This window comes from Hemicordylus capensis, chromosome 6 (genome assembly GCF_027244095.1).
Source record: "Hemicordylus capensis ecotype Gifberg chromosome 6, rHemCap1.1.pri, whole genome shotgun sequence".
NCBI lineage: Eukaryota > Metazoa > Chordata > Lepidosauria > Squamata > Cordylidae > Hemicordylus > Hemicordylus capensis.
This window is the reverse complement of record NC_069662.1, coordinates 155,928,412-155,956,046: the sequence shown is the minus strand read 5'-3', so window position 1 is coordinate 155,956,046 and position 27,635 is coordinate 155,928,412. Positions and strand designations below refer to the sequence as shown.

Below are 27,635 nucleotides of genomic sequence, written 5' to 3'. Positions count from 1 at the left end.
AAGAAGAGGGGTTAGTGCGTGTGCGATTGTGCACCTTTTGTTGCCCCTTTCTCTCCCTAGCTGGCGGTTTTAAATAGGGACACCCCTATTCTGAAATGCATTTGGGTGTGGGGAGGAGGGAGGGAACCTTGGAGAGGAGATGTACTGTTGTAAAACTTGTGTCTTCATGCCCATGCCCAGTAAAGAAATTGCTGCTGTGTGTTGCGTTGCATTGCATGCGTCTTGCAGGTGGTTTTTGAACAGGTGCCTTCCAGAGTGCTTCCTTGCCTCTGGGGCAGTCTGAGTGGGGTCCAGGGTTCTGATGCGATGCTGCCACTACATGCTGGGCCCATGCCATGCCAGAGTGCTTCCTTGCCTCTGGGGCAGTCTGAGTGGGGTCCTGGCTGGGCTCTGATGCTGCCACTACATGCTGGGCCAATACACACGTATGATGATGATCATGATGTTCAATCCATGAGGCTGCCATCAAGTGTTTGCTGCTGCTTGCTTGCCATGGCATTGGGCAGGCAGAGTCACAGAGTGGGTGGGTTCAACCTCTGTGTTGGTGTGACTGGGTTCTGGTTTTGGTTGTGTGCAATTTAGAGTCACTAAATAGGCTGCATTGAGTTTGATGCTCCCCCCACAGGAGCATTACTTGAGAACCACCCCCCAGAACCCACACTTTGTGTTCCAGTTCACTAAATAAGGGTTTCCTCCTTTGATCTGCAGGTTCCCAAGCGTTGACTGCATCCCTCCCCCACCCCCGGTAGGTGCTGTGCCCTCCCCCCATCCACTCCCCCCCCCCAAAAAGCTAAAAACTTGCCACCCACACCACAACTACTCCACCCAACTGCCCGTGCCACCCTCCCACACCGGGGTTCCACCCTTTAACCCCCTATTTTTCTAAAAAAAACCCCTCCCAGACCCATCTCCCCAATTGGCTTGGTGGTTGACTCCCAAATTCAAAAAGGACACCCTCCCCCTCACTTCGATTGGCTTTCCCCCCCCATATCAAAAAGTCTTCCTTTCCCCCCAATTGGCTTCCTTTTTTGAAAACAAACTTCCCCCCCGCCGCCTCCAAATCAGCTGCCTTTTTTTTGGCCCCTAAGCCCCTCCAAATTATTTTTTTGACCCTGTCTGGCCTTCCTCCTAAAGTCTCCCTCCTTCTGACCTAGCAGCATGTCTGAGCGCCGTGTGGCGGGCAGGGCTCGCTCAAGGCTGGCAGGCAGAGGTGGGAGAGGCCAGGTGCGGGGTGCGCCTGCGGCACGGGGAGGGAGAGGACGCGGGGAGCCTGAGGACACCCCAGTTCTCCCCATTGGAGAATTCTTTGCTCCGGCCCCATCTTTGGTGCGCAGGATTCAGTTCCCCACGCCTGCTGCCGCCAATCGCGGCAGAGGCAGAGGCACTGTTAGGGCTGTGGCGGGTCCCTCCTCGCCGGCGGCACCAGGTGCTGCTGAGCTACCGCCAGTTGTTGAGGTGGAGGAGACTGTGGAGTTGGAAGAGCAGGTAGAGGGCGGTGAGGACCGTGCGGCTGGCAGCGATGCAGCCAGGTTCTCCCTCCCTCTGGGGCCCCTTCCCCCTATCCTTTCGCCGCTCAGTGGGGCCCCCCCTCGTGAAGCCCGACACTCTGGTGGGGAGCGGTCTGGCGAGGTGGTGGAGGAGAGGCCTGCCTCTCCGATGCCAGTTGAGCCGGGCCCTTCCTCCGCTGTGGAGGGCGGAAGGGGCGGGTTGGGTGGCAGCAGTGGGCAGGCAGCGGCGGCCGCCCCCCCCCCCCCTAGGACTGCAGCCACCCTGCAAGAAACGGCCTAGGACGGCGCCCAGGGCGCAGGAGGCCAAGGGCAGTGGTGCATGGGTGCATTTTGAGGTCCCTCAAGATGCCCCATTCCACGCCCGCTGTGTCCACTGCAGGATGCTTGTCAGCCGTGGAAGGGACCCTGCGCACCTGGGTACGACGCCTATGTGGAGACACCTAGAGCGTCACCACCCAGGTCTCAGGGGACAGGCTGGCAGCGCTAGTGCGCCTTGTGCATCTGCCACTAGGGCGGGCAGCGGCAGTGTGCCAGCCAGCAGGCAGGCTACACTGCCCGTCCAGCGGTGGACGCAGTCCTCGGGCAGCCAGCGTATTGTTCGCGTGGACCATCATCACCTCACCCGCCTCATAGGGGAGATGATTTCCACCGATGACCAGCCGTTTCAGGTGGTCGAGAACAACGGCTTCCGCCGGATTCTCCAATACCTGGCTCCCGAATACGTCATCCCCTCAAGGACGACGTTCAGCCGGAACGTGGTCCCCTCCCTGTACCGCCGGTGCAGGGAGCTCGTGTCGGCCGAGCTGCGTGCAGCTCCGGCCGGGACAAGCGTGCATTTCACGACTGACCTCTGGACCAGTGTCAGTGGGATGCACGCTTCTTTCCTGGCCCTCACTGCCCACTGGTGGGGACCGGAGAGTGAGGGGACCTCCGCGGGCGATGCTTCCGGGTCCGGCGCGGCTCCCGATGCACTACGACACAGGTGGGCCGTCCTGCACATGGAGACGATGGACACGAGGCACACCGCGGAGGAGGTGGCGGCCGTACTCGACCGCCAGATAGAGGAGTGGATTGGCGGGTGTCCACACCTCTCCCGCGGCTTCATTGTCACCGACAATGGAGCCAACGTTACCGCCGCTGTCGAGACAGTCATGGACTGTGTGAACATACGGTGTATGGCACACACGCTCCATCTGACCGTCAGGGACGCCCTTGGCCTTAAGGAGCTGAGGGCGTCCCAGGAGAAGGGGGCCCGCCCCATCGCAGGTGCTGTTGCTGCCACGGCCACGCTTGTGGATAAGTCCCGCAAGCTGGCCGCCCACTTCCACCGCAGCGAGAAGTCCAGGAGACTGCTTCGCCAGAAGCAGGATGACCTTGGCCTTCCTCGCCATCTCATCCCTACGGATGTGGAGACGCGGTGGAACTCCACCTTCCTCCTGTTCCAGCGCCTGTTGGAGCAGGAGAGAGCCCTTGTCGCCCTGGCGAGGGACGAGTCCTTGGATGTCTGCGACTTCTCGAACGCAGAGTGGAAGCAGATGTCCGAGGCGGTGTCGGCACTCGAGCCCTTCCAGCTTGCCACGAAGGGCTTGTGTGGCGACACCACTCCCTTGAGCCAGGCGCTGCCCACAGCTGTTGGTCTCGAGAAGCTGATGGGTGGACTCCATATCTCTCTGACCACGCCAGAGGGTCGTGCTCTGGCTGGGAGGCTGAGGTCTGGGGTTGACAAGCGGCTCGTTGATGTGCTGGGAGACAGGGAGGAGTATGTCCTCGCTTGTCTCTGTCACCCAGCCCTCAAGGGCAATGCCGTGAGTGCCGACGACTTGCCCAGGTGGAAGGGCATCCTGGTCGAGAAGGTTAGGGAGGAGGAGGCCGCTAGGGCCCGCAGAGACCAGGGTGTTGGTAGTGGTGCGGGGGCAGCCCTCGCGGCCCAACCCGCACCCAGCAGCAGCATGGGCGGCCAGCCGGCGTCAGCTTCCCCTTCCCCTCCCTCTTCCCAGTCCAGCAGCGCGGCATCCCAGGCGGCGCCATCGCAGCAGCCATTTGCTACCGACTCGAGATCCGCCCAGTGGTTTCAGCGGTTCTGCTATGGCGCCATGCCTGGTATGCGGGAGGCTCGACCTGCCAGGCCCCCCTCCAGTGCTGAGCAATGCGTTGCGCAGTACTTGGAGGAGCCTGTGGAGGGAGACGGCGTGGACTGCGCACAGTTCTGGGCGAGCCGCCGCCAAGTCTGGCCGGACCTGGCGGTGGTGGCTGTGCGCCTCCTCTCCTGCCCCCCAACCAGTGTCCAGAGCGAGCGGGTGTTTTCACGTGCCGGGGACGTGGTGACACCCTCTCGCTCCCGCTTGGACCCTGGTCTGGTGGAGCAGCTGGTCTTCCTTAAGGTGAACCTCCCCCTGTTGGGCTACCCCAAGCTGCAGTTTGAGACGGGCGAGTGATTACCGTGGGTTGCCCCATGGTTGGTCACCTGCCTGGCTCGAACTCTGTGCTTATCCCTACCCTTCCCCCTTCCACCTCTAGCTGAGCTGACGTGACAGATGCTGAGCCGTGCCAGCCAGTCGCAGCGTGTAGTGTGCCCACACAGAGATGCAGTTGTAGTAGTAGTTGTAGTGCTGCGACTGGCCAGATGTTTACAATGCCCACGCCCACCTAAAAAGAAACCCAATGCTGACCAGCACAGGCCCTTTATCTATCCACCTGTCAGCATTTGGGGACCTGGCGTGGGCACGGCACACACCCCCAAAGTAGCACAGCCCACGGAGTACTAGACTTAGCGGCAGCGGCGGGTATACGTTCAAAAATGCAGTGTAGATATGTAAATACTGTATGTAAATAAACATGTAAATAATTTTTTCTTTAAAAACCCCATGTCAAAATCAAGCCTCAAAATTATGCAAAAGAAAGAAAAAAAGGTGACAAAGGGAGAACAAAATGATGAATGCCAAATGAATTGATTTTATTGAAAATGTCACCAGAAATCATGTGTGGGGGGCTTGGTTTACATGGAGAAAATGATTGGGTGATTTTTTGAAATGAAACGAATGAATTATTATCATCTTATGTTCATCTTGATTGTGGTCACTGTTGATGTTGGCTGATGGCAAAAAACCCAAAACCATCAGAATAGCAATGAACTGGCTGCCAACACAACATATTGATTGATAACTGTGCAGGGGGGGAATTGGGTCTGTGTGTGTGTGTGTGGTGCAGGCTCAGTCTGTCTCTTCCTGTTGTGTGTCTGTCTGTCTGTCTGTCTGTCTGTGTGAATGGATGCCTAGCACTGTCTCTGTGTGTGGATGCTTTCTGTGTGTAGTGTGGTGTGTGTCTGTCTACATGTTTTTTTTCCTCCCCCCCATGCCTCCCTCCATCCTTCCCCTCTCATCCTCTCCCCTTCCTCTTCACCACCTTCCATCCTCCCTCCCTTCCAGCCCACCACCGCCTCACCTGCCCCCAACCCCGGTCTGGCAGATGATGAGAGTCTGGTCTCTCCCACCGAAGCACACACGTGAGCACGTGTGTGCACAAATATGTGGCTGACCAACTCTGAGCCGGACCCTCCCCCCTTCAATCCCCTCTACATCCCTCTCCCCCTCCCCTTTCCTCCCCCCTGCCTCCCAGCCTCCCTCCCTGCCTCCCTCCCCCCTCCTAGCTAGCAGCGCACACATACACACACAAAACACCTGTGGTGGCAAACACCACCAGCACACATGCACTCACACTGGTGCCACCACCTCTGCCTTGGGCCTCTGTGTCCTTGAGCAGATATGTGGTGGTGGACCAGAGAAGCATTTCTTTCCAGCAAGGCAAAAGGCATGCACTCACTGCGCACACACACACACACACGAAGAGGTGAAGACGAGAAGAGGCAACTTCTAGAACCAGCAGCAGCAGGTGAGTGTCGTGTAATTGTGTTGCTTCCCAAGGCCACTGCCCATGCTCAATGCTCAGTCTGCTGAAACTAAAGAACTAGCTACAATCACCCTTCCTCACATGCAGCTCAGCTCAGCTCAGCTCAGCTGCACAGCACACTGACTAACTAGACACTACAGCTGGTGGTAGAAAAAACAGAAGTCTAGATTCTAGAAGATGTCCTGGTGGATTTTAAACTTTCAAATCTGTGCTAGGATTGCCTTGCCTCCTCCTCCTCCTCCTGCCTGTAATTGTGCCCTCTCCCCTTGCAGTTGCGCCGTCGTGATGGGTTGGTGATGTGCGTGCGCCGTCTACTTGTTAGCTCTCTCCTCCTCATATTGGCTGGGCTTGCCAGGCACTGGCTGGCAGCAGCTGTTGGCTGTGTGCTAGGCTCAGGCTGTGGCGCGCGTGACTGGACTGGGAATGTTATTGTAGCGGCAACACTGGTTGTGGTGGTAGCAGTAGTAGCTGTTGTTGTTTCTGGGCTGGTGGCTGCTGGCCTGTGCTGACTCTGCGCACTTGGTCTGGTCTGGTCTGGTCATTGGGATGCAGATGTAGGGTGTGTGTGCATCATCCATGGGGAGCATCAGAGCAGAGCAGAGCAGGTTGGCTGGCTTCTGTCTGTCGGGCCTAGTCAGTGGCAGGCACTGAGTGAGGCGGTGGTTCCTTTGGGCATCACGTCACCCATCATGCAGAGCGGCAGGTCTGCTGCTCTGCTGCTCCGCCTCCTGCTTCTTCTCTGTGTGTGCTGCTCTTGTGCTTAGTGTGCTGCTCCGCTGCTGCTGCTGTGCTGGCAGGCAGCACAGCAGTGGCCTTTTTGTTAGATCAGAGAGTGGGTGTTGTCTCTCTGAGTGTCCTCCTCTTACTTGCTTGGATAGGAGTGGTGGTAGTAGGTAGGCATTAAGATGGACTGACTAGGTGTTACGTGTTAGGGCGCCCAGAGAGAGGCGCCAAAAAGATGGGGTGGCAATTGTTGGGTTGCTCCTAGTATTATTGGTGAATTTCTGAAGAAAAAATTTTTTTCCATTGGCTAGAATGGGGGTTCGGGGCTGCCCCAGACCCGCCTCTGTGGGGTGGCAGCACCGCCAAAGTGGGTCCGGGGCCATGGCAAAAATGCCCTCAGTCCCTCCCAGCAATCCCCGTAGAGATAGGAGTGATGGTTCTGTTGTTTTTCTGAGGTGTTCTGAGTGAGTGTGGATTCTGTGATAGCAAATGAGAGTGGATTCATGGTGTCTCATTGGAAATCTCATAAGCTATCATAGAATCTACACTCAGAATACCTCAGAAAAACAACAGAACCATCACTCCTATCTCTACGGGGATTGCTGGGAGGGACTGAGGGCATTTTTGCCATGGCCCAGGACCCACTTTGGGGGTGCTGCCACCCCACAGAGGTGGGTCTGGGGCAGCCCCAAACCCCCATTCTAGCCAATGGAAAAAAAAATTTTCTTCAGAAATTCACCAATAATACTAGGAGCCACCAATTGCCTTGGGATTTTTGGGGTGGAGGACACCCATGGGTGGCTACCACCCACCCCAGCTTTTTTGCCCCTAAGGGCTCCACATTGTGAGTTATGGGCAAAAATTTATTTTTTGAAAAAAATTTGTAAAAAATCAGAGGAAGGTCCAATCGACTTGAAATTTGGGTGGCAGGTAGAACACAATGTCCCCTTCAAAACCAGCCACTTTTTGTGATCCGAACCGGTTCGGTTCGGATCCGAACCGGTTCGAAACCGAACCGGACCGGGGGGTGATCTGGCAAAACCAAAACCGAACCACCCCGGTCCGGTCCGGACCCGGTCCGGACCCGAACCGAACCGGGAGAACCGGTTTTATGCACATCCCTAACTACGATTATGTTCACCCCTGATCCTGACGTCTGTAGAATTCCCGGTGCAGATTTTTGGCAACGTTTTGGGACTACACCCTGTCTCTGTTCCTAGCGGACTGTGTCTGGCGGCTCTCCAGTCCCCTCTGAAGAGAGTGGTTCTCTGCTGGTGGGCAGCCAGCCAGCAGGTCATTACACGTGATTCAAGATGGTGGACACAAACATTTGAGATGTGAGAGGGAACCAAAGTGGACCAAATATAGTTAGTGCTGATGTCATCCCCCCCAATTCAAGATGGCAGACGCATGAACATTTGAGGTACAAGTGGGCTAATTTGTGAACTGCCTAAACAATTTTGACCAAATTTAGTCCAGTTGTAGGGATAGTGAAAGGAAAGTAGGCTGATTAGTTCTTCCTATAACAACTTATTTATTTATTATTATTATTATTATTTTATTTATTATTACAATGATGATGATGATGTTCAGCAGCTTTGAACCTATGGTCAATAGTTCACACCAAAATTATATGATCAGGGAATCCAAAAGTATGGAAATTCAGCACATAGAAATAAAATAAACCATCCAAAAACAACTCACTCCTATGCATGTTTACTCAAAAGTAAGTCCTACTGTATTCAATGGAGACTTCTTCCACATATGAAATGTATTGAGGTGTGGAATTGTAGTCTAAATCTGCAGATTTTATTTGGCCAGATAGAATTGTCTAATCACATTTAAATAGCAGAAGAAACAATAGACATTTACAACACTCATGCTATGTTAGGTAGAGTACTTAACTGCAAACTAGTAACATTGCAGAATAGTACCAATGGAAACACAGACAGTACTTGTGCATTCAACTCAGGACCTTGAGTGCGTACAAGCAACCATAATGCAAAATTTCAGCTCAAATGACACCCTCTTATTGACAGCAGCAGAGATCCAATGAACTGTGAAACAAGTTCTGTGTGTCCAAATGGGCTTTGGACTTGCATTTCTTAAATAGGAGCTTACTAGGTCATATAACAAACTGCTTTTGAAATTAAGAAGACTTTTTCATTCCTACACATTTTGAATTTCTTAATTTTTCTTCCTGCACATCTTTCAAATATTTATCCCAATTTTGAGACTTTTTTTCTTGTTTGCTCATGTTTTTTGTTTGCTCATATACATGTAAACTTACTATTATTTATTTATTTGTTCAATTTTTAGACCGCCCTTACAAAATAGCTCAGGGCGGTTCACAAACATCAAAGACCCTTTAAAACTATTTAACTGGAAGGCCAGGCCGAACAGGTAGGTTTTTAGGGCTCTCCTAAATTCCAATAAAGAATTCAAATTATGGATGTCTGCAGGGAGCGCATTCCACAGTCCAGGAGCAGCTACAGAGAAGGCCCGCCTCTGGGTCGCCGCCAGAGAAGTTGGTGGCAACTGGAGCCGGACCTCCTCAGATGATCTTAGCGTGCGCTGGGGATCAGACCGAAGAAGGCGCTCTCTAAGGTAACCTGGACCTAAGCCGTTTAGGGCTTTAAAGGTAATAACCAGTACTTTGTATTTTGCTTGGAAACATATCGGCAGCCAGTGCAGCCGTTTCAAAACAGACATAATATGGTCTCTCCGGGTTGCCCCGGAGACCAGCCTTGCTGCCGCATTTTGAACTAACTGAAGTTTCCGAACTACGTACAAAGGCAGCCCCACGTAGAGCGCATTACAATAGTCAAGCCTGGAGGTTACCAGCTGGTGCACCACTGTTCTGAGGTCATCCTCTTCAAGGAATGGACACAGCTGTCAAATCAGCCGAAGCTGATAAAAAGCACTCCTGGCCACAGCCTCCACCTGAGATACCAGAGTGAGGCCTGGATCCAGGAGTACCCCCAAGCTGCATACCTGCTCCTTCCGGGGGAGTGTAACCCCATCCACCACAGGGAGAGCTAACTCATTCCTCAGATTCTGAGCCCCTACAACAAGCACCTCCGTCTTGCTTGGATTCCGCTTCAATTTGTTATCCCTCATCCAGCCCATTACTGCCTGTAGGCAGGTATTTAGGGAATGAACGCCATTTCCTGATGAAGCAGATGAAAGAGAGAAGTAGATTTGGGTGTCATCAGCATACTGATAACACCCAGCACCAAATCTCCTGATGACTTCACCCAGCGGTTTCATATAAATATTGAAAAGCATTGGTGACAGAATGGAGCCCTGATGGACTCCATATAACAGCTCTCATTGAGAAAAGCAACTGTCACCAAGCTCCACCATCTGGGATCTGCCCAAGAGATAGGAGCGGAATCACTGCAGAGCAGTGCCTCTTATCCCCAACTCCACCAGGCGACCCGGAAGGATACCATGGTTGATGGTATCGAACGCCACCAAGAGATCCAAGAGAACCAACAGAGTCACACTCCCTCTGCCGATTCCCTGGTATAAGTCATCCATCAGGCCGACCAAGGCTGTCTCAACCCCATAGCCCGCTCTAAAGCCAGTTTGAAATGGGTCTAGATCAGGCCTGCTCAACTTAGGCCCCCCAGCTGTTTTTGGACTACAGCTCCCATAAGCCCCAGCCACAGGGGCCAATAGCCAGGGATTATGGGAGTTGTAAGCCAACATCTGCAGGAGGGCCGAAGTTGAGCAGGCCTGGTCTAGATAATCAGTTTCCTCCAAACTTGGCTGGAGCTGGTCGGCCACCACCCTCTCGATCACCTTGCCCAACCAAGGGAGATTAGAGATTGGCCTATAATTACCCATCGCCGAGGGATCTAGGGAAGGCTTATTAAGAAATGGTCTAGTTATTGCCTCCTTCAAGCATGGAGGCACCTTACCCTCCCTCAGCAATGCATTTATGATATTCACCAGGCCTCCTCGAATAATCTCCCTGCTAGATCGAAGCAGCCAAGTCGGGCAAGGGTCCAGAGAACAAGTGGTGGACCACACCGCTCCAAGCAGCTTGTCCACATCCTCAGGAATCACAGATTGAAACTGATCCAACCTAATACTGCAAGAAGGATTGCTAGACACCTCTTTTGTAGACCCTGCAGAAAAAGTGGAATCCAAGTTGGCCCGAATACAGATTTTGTCCGCAAAGAACTCACTGAGGGCATCACAACAGAGCACCTCCGGGAGCTGATTAGAAACAGGAGAAGTAGAAATTAGACTCTTCACTACCTGGGATAACTCCGCCGAACATGAATCTGCAGAAGCAATGCGAACCAACCAGAACTTCTTTTTTGCCGTATGCACTGCCTCCGCGTAAGCCCTCAAATGGGTCACATGCTCCATCCTGTCAAATTCGAGCTGAGTTCTCCTCCATTTAGCATATTTGTGTGTGTGTGTAGCCTTGCCATATCCCCTGGAATTTATGGTAGCCCCCGGATTTTGGCTCCTCCACCCGGCTGCTAAATTCCACCTGGATTTACCCAGATTTTAAATGTGCCGCCCGGTTTGCCCGGATTTCAGTCTGGAATGGATCCAATCACATGGGAGGGAAGAGGACGAGGGGAAAGAAAGAAAGGCTCTGCGGCTTTGCCTCCTGTCATTGGCTCCGCAGTTTCTCCGCAGTCATTGCTTTGTTTTATTGTTCTAAACCACTTAGAGACTTGGGTAGTGGCAGGCAGTATACAGATCTGTCAAATAAATAAATAAATAAATAAAATGCAAATTAGTTGCTGCATAATATGCAAATTAGGCCACCCAGATTTGGGACAGCAGACAGTCTTGGAGGAAACTGATTATCTTGACCCATTTCAAACTGGCTTTCAGGCTGGCTATGGGGTGAGACTGCCTTGGTTGCTCTGATGGATGATCTCCAATCGGGAATGGGCAGAGGAAGTGTGACTCTGTTGGTCCTTTTGGCCCTCTCGGCAACTTTCAATATTATTGACCATAGTATCCTTCTGGAGTGTCTGAGGGCATTGGGAGTTGGAGGCACTGGTTTGCAGTGGTTCTGCTCCTACCTCTCGAGCAGGTTCCAGATGGTGTCCCTTGGAGACTGCTGCTCTTCAAAATCTGAACTTTTGAATGGTGTGCCTCAGGGCTCCATATTGTTTAACATCTACATGAAACCACTGGGAGAGATCATCAGGTGATTTGGTGCAGGGTGCTATCAGTATGCTGATGACACCCAAATCTATTTCTCCATGTCAGCATCATCGGGAGAGGGCATAACCTTCCTAAATGCCTGCCTGGAGGCGGTAATGGGCTGGATGAGGGATAACTGAGACTGAATCCAGATAAGACTGAGGTACTCATTGTGTGGGGTCGGAACTCAAGAGACTATTTTGATCTGTCTGTTCTAGTTGGGGTCACACTTTCCCAGAAAGAACAGGTGCGCAGTCTAGGGATGCTTCTGGATCCGAGCGTCTCCCTGGTCTCCCAGGTTGAGGTGGTGGCCAGAAGTGCCTTCTATCAGCTTCGGCTGATACGCCAGCTGTGTCCATTTCTTGAGGTGAATGACCTCAAAACAGTGGTACATTTGCTGGTAACCTCCAGACTGGATTACTGCAATGCGCTCTGTGTGGGGCTGCCCTTGTATGTGGTCCGGGAACTACAGTTGGTCCAGAATGCGGCAGCCAGGTTGGTCTCTGGGTCATGACTGAGAGACCATATAACTCCTGTATATATGCTACACTGGCTGCTGATATGTTTCCAGGCAAAATACAAGGTGTTGGTTATAACTTATAAAGCCCTAAATGGCTTGGGTCCTGGGTATTTAAGAGAACGTCTTCTTTGTCATGAACCCCACCACCCACTGAGATCAGCTGGAGAGGTTCATCTGCATTTGCCACTGGCTTGTGTGGTGGCCACTCTGGGACAGGCCTTCTCCGCTGCTGCCCCGAGGCTTTGGCATGCGCTCCCTAGTGAAATAAGAGCCTCCCCATCTCTGACAGCTTTTTAAAAGTCTTTAAAGACACATCTGTTCACCCAGGCTTTTAATTAATACTAGCCGACCCCACACAGAGCATCTGTGCACTCTTTGGGGCCGGCGGTTACATCTTCTGCCCCAGTCTCTGCTTCTGGGCCCATCTGCCTCTCCTCCCCACCGCCACTTCTGCCTCCCCGCCACCCACTTTCTTTTTTCCCCTCCTGGGCCTTGCCTCTGTGGCCAGGCCCGCCACCACCTCTGGCCTCCACAGATGGGCCTGCCGCCACCGCGGCGACCAATCCTCCTGGGTGCACCTCAGCCAATCAGGCACATCCACCACCCAGCCAATCAGCTGGGCGCTGGGATGCACATTCCAAGGCACACCCAGGAGAATTATATATATAGATTGTTGTAATGGTTTTAATGCTGTTTTAAAAAAATATTTTAGAAAATTTTTAATTGTTTTAATGTTTTAAACTTTTCATTTTTGTTTTAACTAATGTTTTACTCTCTGTTTGTATTTCTTTGTAAACCACCCAGAGATGTATGTTTTGGGCAGTATAAAAAATATGTTAATTTTTTAAAAAGTGGACTAATTTATTATTATTATTACATTTATATCCCGCTCTTCCTGCAAGGAGCCCAGAGCGGTGTACAACATACTTGAGTTTCTCTTTCACAACAACCCTGTGAAGTAGGTTAGGCTGAGAGAGAAATGGCCAGCCCAGAGTCACCCAGCTAGTTTTATGGCTGAATGAGGATTTGAACTCGGGTCTCCCCAGTCCTAGTCCAGCACTCTAACCACTACACCACGCTGGCTCACTAACACTAGTGAAGCACTAGTGAATTAGTGAAGCACTAATTGTGCTTCATCTTCTTGCTCTGTTTGTTATTTGTTCAATACTCTAAAGTAAACTTGTGCCACCGAGTTGGTGCTGACTCCTGGTGACCACAGAGCCATGTGGCTATCTTTGGTAGAATACAGGAGGAGTTTACAATTGCCTCCTCCCACGCAGTATGAGATGATGCCTTTCAGCATCTTCCTATATCGCTGCTGCCTGATATAGGTAAGAACATAACAGCCCTGCTGGATCAGGCCCAAGGCCCATCTAGTCCAGCATCCTGTTTTGCACAGTGGCCCACCAGATGCCGCTGGAAGCCACAGGCAGGAAATTGCTTGTTTCCTATAGTCTGGGAAACATACCTGCGGGGATTCAAACCAGCAACCTCTTGCTCCCTAGGCAAGTTACTTCCCCACTGCTACTGATAGTTATACACTACTGATATATATATATATATATATCCCACTTTTACACAAAAGAAAATTCTCAAAGTGGTTTACAAAGAAAAACATAGTAATGCTCCCTGTCCCAAAAAGGGCTCACAATCTAAAAAGAAACACATGATATACACCAGCAACAGCCACTGGAGGAAAGCTACACTAGGGCTGAATAGGGACATTTGCTCTTTCTCCCAGTTAAATATCAGAGAAACACCACTTTAAAAGGTGCCTCTTGTAGAATCCAGAGGAGAGAGTTGCGGTATGCAAGGACAAGACAGTGGAGTTGCAGCCGGAATATTAACGGTTTAAACAATATTATTTACAGAGAAGCCAGTGCAGACTGCTTCCATTGCTCTTGCAATTTGCTGTTTGTGAGCCCCGCCCAAAGTAACGATAGCCCCACTCAAAAGCTGCCCTGGATCAATGAGCGGTTAGCAACGCACTTGTAACTTGTTTGTTGTTTTAGTATCTCAATTTAAGTTGTACACCACGATGAGCGTCAAGGCAGAACGAAATAAATAAAGGCATGAAATGAAACAAAGATATTAAACTCCAACTTGTGGAAGAGGTGTGGATAGTGCAGCAGTATTCGGAGAAGAAGCTCAGCCAAGCCACGGAGGAAAGCGGAGAAGCGAGCAAGCAAGAAAAAGAAACAAGATGCAGCTCCCTCTCAACGAGCCTCGCACACAGACAGAGAGACAAGACAACGCGCGGAAACTTCGCGCCGGCGCACTAGCCCTCTCGCTCGCGCGCGACTTGCGTTTTAGGAGGCGGGCGGGTGGGTGGGCGCCTGCGCGACTCCCTCTTCGGCCGTTTGTGAGCCTGGTCGCTTGGCAACCCGGCGCGTGCGTGAGGGGAAGAGTTGGTGGCCGCCAGAGCACTGAAGGCGAGGGAACGGCTGCCGGGATAACGAAACGTCAGCTCGGGAGGCGCTTGTGGCAGTGTGAGGGGAAGGGAAAGGCGGAGAAGGGAAGGCGGCCGGATAGAATTTTTAAAATTAATATATTTATTTGTTTGTATCGTGTGTTGTGCCATCTTTGGACATTACAGAGTTGAGGAGACGCCAGGCAGGTCCCTGCCCTGAGAAGCCGGTCTACATATGTGGCAGAGTGAGGAGGTAGAACGGACGGACTGCAGCACTTCACTGCGGGTGGGAGATAGAATAACATTTTTTTTAACAATAACCCCCTCAAACACATGTTTTTTAAAAGTTCCCTGAAAGTAGAAAGTAAGCACAGCTGGCAACAGTGGATTTATTTAATAGACGCCTTGTGGAGAGGATAGCTGGTCTTGTGGTAGCAAGCATGACTTGTCCCCTTAGCTAAGCAGGGTCTGCCCTGGTTGCATATGAATGGGAGACTTGATGTGTGAGCACTGCAAGATATTCCCCTCAGGGGATGGAGCCGCTCTGGGAAGAGCAGAAGGTTTCAAGTTCCCTCCCTGGCTTCTCCAAGATAGGGCTGAGAGAGATTCCTGCCTGCAACCTTGGCGAAGCCACTGCCAGTCTGTGAAGACAATACTGAGCTAGATAGACCAATGGTCTAACTCAGTATATGGCGGCTTCCTATGTACCCATCATCAATGGATATTTCCAGGATGGTTTACGATAATAGGAACATAGGAAGCTGTACTGAGTATACCAGTCTTAACAGACTGGCAGCGGCTTCTCCAAGGTTGCAGGCAGGAATCTCTCTCAGCCCTATCTTAGAGATGCTGCCAGGTAGAGAACTTCTTCTCAGAGCGGCTCCATCCCCTGATTGGAATATCTTACAGTGCTCACATGTGGTCTCCCATGCAAATGCAACCAGGGTGGACCCTGCTTAGCTAGGGCGACAAGTCATGCTTGCTACCACAAAATCAGCATAAAAATGCTAGGCTGGGATTCCTCTCAGCTTTCTAATTTGAGGACTGCTTCTGCTGTACCCCAAACCCATCAGGGGGCATTCAGAAGTGGCATCCCTCACCTGTAGCCCAAAGTGTGTTACAGTCCATTCTATCATATGAGTGAGTGCAAAACTGGGGGTGGGGGTGGGTATTAGAGAATGGGAGGAGACTGGAGCATGAAGATGTTCTGGTTTCGTGCAATTGTGGAAGAATCTTCTAGTCATGCCTGAATATTATTGTGAGAGAAAGTAGTGGAATTTGCACTGTGTAACTGAAAATGTAGGCTACATGGGATGGGACGCTTCGGAAGGAAGCTTATTAGCTTCAGGTTTGACCAGGGCACCATTTTGTTCTTGAGATGCTTATAAACTATCTCGGAGAGGGGTGGGCAAACTCTGCCCTCCAGCTGTTGTTGAACTACAACTCCCATCTTCCCCACCCATAATTTATTAATTTATTTAATTTTATTAAATTGTGGTTGGGGAAGATGGGAGTTGTAGTTCAGCAACAGCTGGAGGGCAGAGTTTGCCCACCCCTCTCTGAGATAGTTTACAAGCATCTCAAGAACAAAATGGTGCCCTGGTCAAACCTGAAGCTAATAAGCTTCAGGTTTATTAAATTGTAGATGGGGAAGATAAAGAGTTGTAGTTCAACAATAACTGGAGGGCCAAGTTTGCCCACTCCTGATCAATCAACAAAGAGAAAGAAGGTTAGATCTGACATGGAACTTTGAATATAAGAGAAGTGAAGAGTGGATAAAAAGTTATTCTATAAAAGATCATTTAAGGCCTTGTGAAGTCTCCTCTCCCAGGTATCCTTTGCTCTGTGGCAGTCAGCTGTGATGTTAGAACTGATTCACAGCATAAAAGGCTGAAGAACTGCCCCACTTGGCTCACACACTGGCACTATGGCAATATTTGCATATGCCAGTGTGTTACACATATGGACCTATTTTGGACTGTTGTGCCGATTTCTCCTCTAGTGTTTTGAACTTGTTGTTGTTGTTTTAGGACTAGAAGAATTCCAGTGAATGCTATCAACAGTTCATCTGTGGAGCATTATTCTGTATTGAAGATAGGGAAATAATCACAGCCTCGAGTTCCCATGATGCAAAGGAAATGTTACAAGGTGCACAGATTCTATGGTTATAAAACATGCTAAAAATGTGGCCTTGAAAGTAAGGCATTTTAAATTTATATACACTTAATGTATATAAAATATTATCCACCAACATTATTTTTTTTAATGTGCAGTTGCTTTGGAAGGCAAGAGTAGCCTTAGGTTTTGTTTTTAATTACATTGAAACAAAATATGTTTAGGCATGTCAAACTTTTATAGTTCATAATGAGTTTATTGCACATAATAATTATGGGTTCAGTAATTAAAAGTTTAAAAATTGCTGCTATTTTATTTAATATAAATGATAAATCAAAGATTCCTTTTGCCTTTGTATAAGTTAAAGTTAGGATGTGTCAAACATCAATCTTATGTTTCATAATATGGTAATTGTATATTAGTAAGACTTCAAGCATGGGAGTTGTATGGGTATAAAGCCTCTGTCAAGTTAAAAAAAATCATTGGCTAAGGGCTGAATTTCTTTTGTTGTTTAATATGCTGTACATAACGTACACATACAGAAATAATTTATAATAATAATTATGAAACTTTATTTAGGGGAGTTCCTCCAAACAAGAGTCTGTAGCACTTACCGCCGTAGCATTACAAGATCACATTTTACATAATCTCCAGCTCCAGAATCTTTCATTAGCAGATCCTTTTAAGTCAAACAGATGGAGTAAAAGGAATAGACCTGTGAACAAAGAGGTGATCAGAGCAGTAGTAGACACTGGACTAAGAAAAACAACCTGTTGCCAACAAAAAAATGAAGATCCAGAAAAGGAGTATATCCTTGATGCTTGTCCTCAACCTTTCACATTAGGTAAATTATCATGTTCCAATGTTTGCATGTTTTGTTTTAAAAAAAGACTAATTAGATTATGTTAAGTAGATACTCTTTTCCATGCTGTAATGTAGCATAAGAAGAGCCTTACTGGTTCTTACAAGCAGGCCCATGTGGTCTGGACAACAACTTTTCCCAGAAGAGGTAAGCTGGATACTTCTGGGACAGTTAAAAGCAGGGCATGAAGGCAACAATCCTTCCCTGTAGTTTGTCTCGAGCATTACATATAGTATTTGGTGTATACTGTTCCTAAACATGGAAGTTCTAAATACAGTATGTAGATGGAAACTTTTAAGACTACTGCTAATGCATTTCAAGGCCAAAAAAATCTTTCACCCCAACACATGTAGACACAGGTTTTGAGGGGGGAGAGAGCACATGCTCACATGGGCAAATCTAACCTGTGAACTGAGATGGTTATAATTATGATCAGCAATATTTTACTGAAGTGGGTGGGAAAATGCCACTGCTGCTGACTATGTCCTTGATCATCGTGTGTTATGTTTGTTTACATGAGCATATAAGTCAGGAAGACCAGCTCTGCAAGTAACACAAATTGATACCCAGCACACATATCTAATAATATTGATATCTACATCCAGTAGTTCTGGCTTTACAAAGGGCAGTGCCCTCAAAAGACTGATTACTATACTTGGTTGCATCTCTCATATATGCAAGTTGAGTTCCTTGAGGATAGCAAAAGACAATTCTGCCAGACTGAAGAATTTTCACATTTGAAAAGAAAACTTTTTATATCACTGACTGAGAATACACTGCAATGAAGTTGTATTAGCACCATCAAAAGTTATATTGTTACTATAAGTGGGATAATACCAAAAGCTCTTGGCCAACCACTGCTTGTAGAAAAGACAGTTACTAGTCTGGGCATAAAATGTGTACTTAACCTTTACCTACCCCTTGCTCAAAACTTTACATTTTCATAATGATTTTGGGGCAAACCCATGAATAATACCTGTAGTTAAACACCTACTTCAAATATAGAAGCCGACATGCCTCACAATAAAACGCATGCATAAAGAAGCTTAAAATCCTGCCTCAGGAAATAGGGAGTTGGAGAGGCAACACATAACATCGCTGTGAGATAACATGTTACATTATCTGACTGACAATCAGGAAGATCTGCCCAGCCACCACTTTTACAGTTTCTGCCCCCACTCTGCAAGTTTTTACGTCACCTTTATTAACCTATTAGTAGAAATGTTAAGCTTGCTAGCTTTTTCTTTCCTCCCCGTTCACCAAGCCTTTGCTTTTAAGTAATTGTTTTTAAAAGCTGTGATTCCTCATTTCAAGATTCTGCAGTTTAATAGCTCAATCCTAAAACAGTTTGAGCAGATACACACTTCTAATTATATTGATGCAGTCTAAGGGGTTAAAAAAAATCATTAGTGATGCATTATCAACATATCCTTAGGCAAAAGGGAAAGTGATGCATATTGGGGCAAAAAACCCCAACATCACATATATGCTGATGGGATCTGAGCTGTCAGTGACGGACCAGGAGAGAGATCTTGGGGTCGTGTTCTCACAACCCTAGAACCAGGGGCCATCCCATGAAACTGAAAGTTGGGAAATTTAGGACCTACAAAAGGAAGTTCTTTTTCACACAGCACATAATTAATCTATGGAATTCTCTGCCATGGGATGTGATGGTCACTAGCTTGGATGCCTTTAAAAGGGGCTTAGACAAATTCATGGAGGACAGGTCTATCAATGGCTACTAGTCTGGTGGCTGTAGGCAACCTCCTGCCCCATAGGGAAGATGCCTCAGAATACCAGTTGCAGGGGAGCAACAGCAGGAGAGAGAGCATGCCCTTACCTCTTGCTTGTGGGCTTTCCAGAGGCATCTGGTAGGCCACTGTGTGAGATAGGATGCTGGACTAGATGGGCCTTGGGCCTGATCCAGCAAGACTGTTCTTATATAAAACCAAAGCAACGTCTCTCCAAAATGGCAGATCCCCGTACTGAAGTATTTGACAGGTATTGAAGCAAACCACTGAGACTTTTTTTTGTGGTCCTTTAGTGAAATCTGGAAGGGTTTCAAGCTTAACAGGCTTCCTAATTGAATGGAGTCTTCGCATGGCACAAACCCCAGACACAGCAAGTGCAGCAGTGTCATAAATGTAGAGCAACATGGAAAATCTGCACAGTAGTTCTCCAGGAATGTTCTGGTGAAGATTAAGCTTCTGGCAGTGATTCACTGAGCTATCCTAATGTCCAGAAAAGTGGGCGGATAGAATAGTCTCTTGCTGCCTTTGATTTAGCTGCACAGACCCTAGAGAGAATCAGGAATAATAAGTGTCTATGGAGGCACCTTAAGTGGCGCAGTGGGGAAATGCTTGACTGACATGTAGAAGATTGCCGGTTTGAATCCCCACTGGTACTATATCGGGCAGCAGCAATATAGGAAGATGCTGAAAGGCATCATCTCATACAGCGTGGGAGGAGGCAATGGTAAATCCCTCCTGTATTCTACCAAAGAAAACCATAGGGCTCTGTGAGCACCAGGAGTTGAAACTGACTTGTTAGCACACTTTACATTTATGGAGGAAGGGGGTAGAAAAAGCATGGGTGTAAAGATGCAGGTGGCCAATTAAAATTTGAAGATCAACACATTATTACATCTGGCTCAGAAGTTGATTTGATTTTTCTGTTCTGAAACAAATATAGGAAGAGAAGTTTGAACTGGGAGCCATGTTTTAATGTTGCAGTGCAGCAATGAGGGAAATTTGCAGAAGAACTCCTTTTATTTTGTATCATTAAAATTAAAATGTTATTCAGGTTTGTTGCAAAAGTCAAGCTCCTTTGCTGATTCCCAAGGTTGGGAACTGCAAGATTTGAAGCTGGTTAACTGACTTCTCATTCCAAGGAACTAATATAGCTCAAGAATTTACATAGTTCATCACTTCAGGGGATAATTTTTCAAGATTTGCTCAGATCTTGTCTCCTGTCTTTCATGTTTATTTTTATTTGTTTAAAGTATTTATACCCGCCTCTCCAGTACACTACTGCTAGGGGCAGCTCACAACATTAATAAAATAGATACAACGTAAAATAAAACATTACTAAAGTTAGACAAGTTAAAAGATCAGGCTAAAACCACATTTAAAATTACAATTATTATTTTTTAAAGTTCCAAATTAAATATTAATAAAAAGCTAAAAACTGAGAACTATAAAAACTAAAGAACCTACCAGATATAAGCAGCAGATAAAACATTAACATGCCTCTTTAAAAAGATGTGTGTTTAATTTTAAAAACAACAGAAACAGGGAGGGAGCATGGTGAAGCTCTTTGGGGAAGACATTTCAAAGCCAAGGGGCCACAGTCAAAAAAGCCCTGTTTTCCCACCAACCAGATCCCTGTTAGTGGCAGAGCCATGAGCAGGGCCTGAGATACCGAGCTGAGGGCCCTGGCAGGTTCATATAGATGAATGCAGTTCAACAGGTACCCTGGCCCGAAGCTGTGTAGAACTTTAAAGGTCAAGACCAGCACCTTCAATCTAGCCCGGAAGCAGACTGATAACCAATGAAGCTTCTGCAGGATGGGTGTGACACTCAATAAGCGACTTGCGCCCACAATTATCCTTGCAGCACCATTCTGGACCAACTGAAGTTTCTCAACTGTCTTCAAGGGCAGCCCCACATAGAGCCCATTGCAGTGGTCCAATCTGGATGTTACCAAAGCATGAATGAGTGACTGAGGTCAGATTCTACTTCTCTAAGTTGGGTCGCAGCTGGTAAATAGCACTTCTGCACACCACCACTTGTGTCTCCAAAGACAGCATCAGGTCCAGAAACAGGGTTGGGAGGTGTCAGGTCCAGAAACACCCCCAAGCTGCAGGCTTTGTCTTTCAGAGGGAGTGTAACTCTGTCCAAGACTAAATCTACCTCACTGCTCTGATGATCAGTTTTGCCAACCCAGAGCACTTCCTCTTATCTGGATGAAGTTTCAGCTTGTTTGCCGCATCCAGCCTAGATCAGCCTCCAAACCCTGGTTCAGAGCATCCACTGCGTCTCTGGTGTCTGCTGACTTAAAAGATAGGTAGAGCTAGGTTTCAGCAGCATATTGATAGCACCGCAGCCCACACCCACAGATGACCTCTCCCAGAGGTTTCATGTAGGTTAAACAGCACAGGGGACGGAACAGATCCCTGTGGCAACCCATAGGTCAAAGGCCAGGGGGTGAAGCAGGCATCTCCCAGCACTACCTTCTGAGTATGGCCCTCCAAGTAGAAGTGGAGCCACCGTATAACCGTGCCCTCAAGTCCTAACATGGAGAGATGAACCAGGGTACCATGGCTGATGGTATCAAAAGCTGCTGAGCGGTCTAGGAGAATCAACAGAGTCACACTCCATCTGTCTCCTGGTGTAGGTCAGTTGCCAGAAGCCTTGTAGGAAGGAGGAGGCTTTAACATCTGCTTCCTAGAGACAGTGGCTGCCCAGTGGTGAGAGACTGAGTGGTTGCTGTCTGCTGTTGTCAGCTCGCCAGCCTGGGTGCCCCCGAGCTTGTGCGGTTGTGGCTGCCCTGCAGGTGAGTCTGTGCATGATCGGGGCCAAAGGTGGTGAGTCAGCAGTTCCTGAGGGTCAGCTGCTCAGAGTAGCCATCTTTCTGGGCTTATAAAAGGACTGCTGCACTGTGGCGGCGGGGTCACCACTGAAGGGGCAACACCAAAGGGGGTCGCCCCTTTGGGGGAGCCACTGCAGGAGGCAACGAGGGCAAGGTCCTGGTCATATTTTTTTTTGGCTTCTGGGTTTTTGTTTTTGTTTTTTTGGTTTTTTTTTTGGATACTGGGTGTTTCAGATGTGTCTTGGTTTGTCTGGAGTTGGGGAGATAGGGGGCATGTCCACTGACTGTGGGATGGCTATTCCGGTGGTGGTGGGGAATAGAGGGAGTAAATTTGGCAGGTCAGCACGTCATTACAGGGGAAGGGAAGTCAGAAATCTATTAGCTGTTTCCCCTTCCGGCTGCCCTGCCAGCTCTTTGACCTTGGGGAGCAGTGCCAACCTTCCACAGACTCTCACCTTGCTCCTCTGTAATGCCAGGTCTGTCTAGAATAAGACAGAAACTATTATTTGATTCTGGATGTAGGGGTAGACCTGGTATGTATTACAGAGACTTGGTTGGGGAAGACTGGTGGCCCAGTCTGGTCCCAGCTTCTCCCTCCAGGGTATTCTGTTGAGGAGCGGGTGCGGGGACCTGGAGTGGCTGTGGTCTATATAAGAATAACCTTTCCCTGACCAGGATACCTATGGAAGTGTCTGACCATATTGAATGTGTGTACTTAAGTTTGGGGACCAGGGATAGAATGGGACTTCTCTTGGTGTACCAATCGCCCCGCTGCCCAGTCGAGTCCCTAACTGAGCTGACGGACTTGGTCTCCGGTTTGGCGTTGGAGTCTCCCAGGCTTGTGGTGTTGGGGGACTTCGATGTCCACTATGGGACCAATTTGTCTGGGGCGGCTCAGGACTTCAAGGCGGCAATGACAACTATGGGCCTATCCTAAAGGGTCTCGGGACCGACATACATTGCAGGTCGCACGCTTGATCTGGTCTTTCACTCTGATCAGGGTGGTGTTCTGTGGGTGAGGACTCCTGTGATTTCCCCATTGACATGGACGGACTACCATCTGGTTAAGGTTGCTCACAGTTACACCCCACCTTTGCAGGGGTGAGGGGCCTATTAGAATGGTCTGCCTGAGAAGGTTATTGGATCCAACAGGGTTCCAAGAAGTCTGCTGGATCCAATCCAAGGAGGGATTTAGTGTGCCTCTGCTGGTGATCCTTTTGATGCCCTGGTGGAGAACTGGAACAGCAAGCTTACCATGGCAGTAGACATGATAGCACCTAAGTGTCCTCTCCGACCCACTTCGAAATTGCCCCCTTGGTATACAGAAGAACTATGGGGGCTGAAGCAGTGAGGTAGACGACTGGAGTACAAGTGGAGGAAGACTCTATTCGAATCTGACAGATTACAACATTTGAAGATCTATGCTTTGGCAATACAGGCAGCAAAGAAGCGATTCTTTTCTGCCCATATTGCATCTGCAAGTTCACACCCAGCGGAGTTGTCCAGGGTTGTGAGGGCTAGTGAGTGCCCCTCCTCCCTTGAATCAGAATTTGGAACCATCTATTACCTGCTGTGATGTGTTTAATAATTTCTTTGTGGATAAAATCTCTCGTATTCGGGCCAACTTGGATTTAGACCCCACAATTACTGCAGTGTCTGAATCAGAGGTGTCCAGCAACTCCTCTTATGTGGTTAGGCTGGATCAGTTTCAGTTTGTGACTCCTGAGGATGTGGACAAGCTTCTTGGAGCGATGTGGCCTACCACCTGTTCTCTTGACCCTTGTCCGACGTGGCTAATATTATCTGGCAGTGAGGTTGCTGTAGAAGGCCTGGTAGAGATCATAAATGCTTCTCTGAGGGAGGACAGGATGCCTTCTTGCCTTAAGGAGGCAATTATTAGACGGCGTCTGAAGAAGCCTGCCCTAGATTCCTCAGAGTTGAGCAACTTTAGGCCTGTCTCCAACCTTCTGTGGTTGGGCAAGGTAATTGAGAGGGTGGTGGCCTCCCAACTCCAGGCAGTCTTCAAGGAAACCTATTATCAAGACCCATTTCAGACTGGCTTTCGGGTGGGCTGTGGGATGGAGACTGCTTTGGTCAGCCTGATGGATGATCTCCAAATGGGAATTGACAGAGGAAGTGTGACTCGTTGGTCCTATTGGACCTTTCGGCGGCTTTCAATACTATTGACCATAGTATCCTTCTGGTGTGTCTGAGAGGGTTGGGTGTGGGAGGCACTGCTTTGCTCTCAGGCAGATTCCAGATGGTGTCTCTCAGGGACTGTTCTTCTTCAAAAACTTAACTTCAGTATAGTTTCCCTTAGGGGTGTGCACGGATCAGTTCGGAGGCCATTCTACTGGCCTCCGAACCGGTCTGGAGAAGGGGTGGTTTTGGTTCGGGAGGGTTAGGGTGGGGGGTTCCATTAAGGGCGGGGGGGCTTTACTTACCCCTCCCGCCCTTTCCCGCGTTGGTGCCGTAAATATTGTAAGAAATCCGGGCGGCAGGATCCCTCGCCGCCCGCTTCTATTACCGATTATGGCTCTGCTCCTCTGAATTTTAAACATCGGGGGGCGGCAGGGTGCTTCCCTGCCGCCCCCTCGAAGCCCCCTGCTGCCGCTGAAGCCCCTTTAAATCTCGCCCGGACCGGAGATTCCGGCGGAGAAACCGCGCTCGGGCGGGCGGCAGCGAGACGTCCGTCCGCCCGCCCGCTCCCTGCCTTGCCGAGTGCAAAGTGCAGGGAGCCTTCTGCGCACGCGCAAAGAAGGCTTCCTAGTTCCTTCTTTGCGCATGCGCAGAAGGCTCCCTGCACTTTGCACTCGGCAAGGCAGGGAGCGGGCGGGCGGATGTCTCGCTGCCGCCCGCCCGAGCGCGGTTTCTCCGCCGGAATCTCCGGTCCGGGCGAGATTTAAAGGGGCTTCAGCGGCAGCAGGGGGCTTCGAGGGAGCGGCAGGGAAGCACCCTGCCACCCCCCGATGTTTAAAATTCAGAGGAGCAGAGCCATAATCGGTAATAGAAGCGGGCGGCGAGGGATCCTGCCGCCCGGATTTCTTACAATATTTACGGCGCCAACGGGGGAAAGGGCGGGAGGGGTAAGTAAACCCCCCCCCGCCCTTAATGGAACCCCCCACCCCAGCACCGAACCGCAGCTCCGCGGTCCGGTGCACATGACTAGTTTCCCTCAGGGCTCCATATTGTCTCCGATGTTGTTTAACATCTACATGAAACTGCTGGGAGAGATCATCAGAAGATTTGGTACAGGGTGCTATCAGTATGCTGATGACTGTCATGGCTCAGACCTCTGAGTCAGAAGTGTCAGAGGAGGAACTGGAGGACTTGGTTGGGAGAACAGGCTCAGGAGCACAGCAGGAGGATTTGAATGTGAGAACAAAGAATGAAGCTGAGCGGAGTCGGCAACAGATGGGAATCTGGACAGCTCACAGAGATGAGGGCTGAGGAGTCTGATCAGGAGGAAGCTGGAATTTCAACTGTGTTAAGAAGACATCTCGAGAGAAAGGCTCAGTGGGAGACATGCAGGCGCAAGATCTCACAGGAGAGGCAATAGAAATGCTGAGTCAGGAAAGCCTGATTGGCTGCTGGTTATCTCGAGCCCTATATCAAGCCGACACAGTTTCTAAGTCAGCACTGTCAGCAACTTTACCTTTTTTCATAGACAGTGTCCTCGTATTTGTACCTTCTCAATCTTCCCCTTTTCAGCCTGTCCTTGTTCTGTTCTTCCTTGCTCCGTTATTTATTACTCAGTTATTGTAGAGGGGGGTACCTAGTTTAGTTTCAAGGGACTTTCTTTTGTTTATAATACTTTATTTTGAGAGTCATTCTTTGCTTTCGTTCGTGCAGCTAAGCTGCTTCTCTTAGCTACAGAACTTTATTTTGACTCGCACAAATAGAGCTGAAGGGATCGTAAATCCTGTTGGCAGCCGTGCCAACAGATTTACAACAGTGACACCCAAATATATTTCTCCATGTCAACATCATCAGGAGAAGGCTTAACTTCCCTAAATGCCTGCCTGGAGGCAGTGATGGGCTGGATGAGAGGTAACAAGCTGAGACTGAATACAGATAAGACGGAGATACTTATTGTGCAGGGTCAGAACTTAGTAGATGATTTTGATCTGCCTGTTCTGGATGGGGTCACACTTCCCTAGAAGGAACAGGTATGCAGTCTGGGGATGCTTCTGGACACAGAACTCTCCCTGGTGTCCCAGGTTGAGGCAGTGGCTAGAGGTGCTTTTTATCAGCTTCAGTTAATAAGCCAGCTGCGTCCATTTCTTGAGATAAATGACCTCAGAACAGTAGTACATCTGCTGGTCACCTCTGGACTTGACTACTGCAATGCACTCTATGTGGGGCTGCCTTTGTACGTAGTCCAGAAACTGCAGTTAGTCCAGAATGCAGCGGCGGCCAGATTGGTCTCTGGGTTATCTCGGAGAGACCATATCACTCCTATCTTAAAACATCTACACTGGCTGCTGATAAGTTTCCGGGCAGAGCACAAGGTTTAGGTTATAACCTATAAAGCCCTAAACAACTTGGGCCGTGGGTATTTAAGAGAACGTCGTCTTTGCTATGAACCACACCACCCATTGAGATCATCTAGAGAGATTCATCTGCAGTTGCCACCGGCTCATCTGGTGGCTACTCGGGGACAGGCCTTCTGCATTGCTGCCCCGAGGCTTTGGAACATACTTCCTGCTGAAATAAGAGCCTCCCCATCTCTTAGAACTTTTAAAAGGGCAGTCAAGATGGATATGTTCACCCAGCCAATCACCCAGGCTTTTTCATTTTAATTGTTGAAATGTTTTAATCTTTTATTGGCTGTTTTTATTGTTTTGTAAACCAGCCAGAGCACTTGCGTTTTGGGTGGTATAGAAATGTATTAAATAATAAATAAATGTATTAAATAAAATAAATAGGTCAGTGACCAAGGCAGTTTCCATCCCATATCTAGGCTGTAAGCTAGACCGGAAAGGACCTAAATGATCAAATTCATCCAGGGCTGCCTGGAGCTAAGATACCACCATGCTCTCAAACACCTTGCTCAACAAGGGGAGGTTAGAAACTGGTCAAAAGTTATTTAAATCATCTAGGTCCAATGAAGACTTTTAGGAGGGGCCTAATGACTGCCTCCTTCAGCTGAGGGGGCACAGCCCCCAGAGAGGTATTCACTACCCCCACCACCTCTGGACCTAGTCCCTACCTAGCAAACTTCACCAACCATGAAGGGCAAGGGTCGAGCAGACATGTGATAGGCTTCAGCCTTCCAAGCAGCCTGTCCACCACTTCAGGCAACACAGTCTGAAAACCATCCGATATAACAAGACCAGATGGTGCATTGGTAACATCCAGTTCTGGTTACACAAAAACCTTAATATGATAATGCCCTTATACAAAACTATGGTGTGGCCATTTCTAGAGTACTGCGTACAGTTTTGGTCACCATATCTTAAGAAGGATATTGTAGAACTGGGAAAGGTGCAGAAGAGGGCAACCAAGATGATCAGGGGCCTGGAGCACCTTCCTTATGAGGCAAGGCTGCAGCATCTGGGGCTCCTTTGGAAAACAAGAGACTAAGGCGAGACGTGACAGAGATGTATAAAATTATGCATGGAGTGGAGAGAAATTTTTCTCCCGCAGTTGCCACAGCATGGCTGATACTGCATCTGGAAACCTAGTCGGCACAGCTGGGGGAGATTTACATCTCCCCCCCCCTCCCATCTAACCAGATCTCTGTAATGCACGCCAGGTCAGCGTGCTCACTCAGGATAAGCTTCTGGATGGCTGTGGTCTTTGCATTTATGGACCTGG

At 49.0% G+C, this 27,635-nt stretch overlaps 2 protein-coding genes across 9 annotated transcripts in view; one reads left to right on the top strand and one right to left on the bottom strand.

Moving 5' to 3' along the window:
- Positions 1 to 9,533: 9,533 nt before the first annotated feature.
- Positions 9,534 to 13,850, bottom strand: LOC128331367 (uncharacterized). The gene is made up of 2 exons (XM_053264710.1): positions 13,828 to 13,850; positions 9,534 to 10,864 (listed from the first exon to the last, which is right to left on the bottom strand). The coding sequence occupies exon 2, from the start codon at positions 10,518 to 10,520 to the stop codon at positions 9,534 to 9,536; it is 987 nt and encodes a 328-aa protein (XP_053120685.1). The 5' UTR covers positions 10,521 to 10,864; positions 13,828 to 13,850.
- A 331-nt stretch (positions 13,851 to 14,181) lies between these two features.
- Positions 14,182 to 27,635, top strand: part of RNF32 (ring finger protein 32) — a 65,813-nt gene continuing 52,359 nt past the window's right edge. For 2 of the 8 annotated variants that reach the window (XR_008309443.1, XM_053259137.1), the window contains exons 1-3: positions 14,213 to 14,534; positions 16,279 to 16,445; positions 16,943 to 17,207. Coding sequence is in view for 7 of the 8 variants with exons in the window: in XM_053259137.1 (XP_053115112.1) it covers positions 16,410 to 16,445; positions 16,943 to 17,207 (301 nt within the window). In the remaining variant the exon portion in view is untranslated. Of the gene's footprint in view, positions 14,535 to 16,278; positions 16,446 to 16,942; positions 17,208 to 27,635 lie in introns of all 8 variants that reach the window. The other 6 variants (XM_053259132.1, XM_053259131.1, XM_053259136.1 and 3 more) reach the window with 6 other exon arrangements.

Coding starts and splice junctions, on each gene's coding strand:
- LOC128331367 (XM_053264710.1), bottom strand. CDS start 10,520: ATGGAGCATGTGACCCATTTGAGGGCTTACGCGGAGGCAGTGCATACG.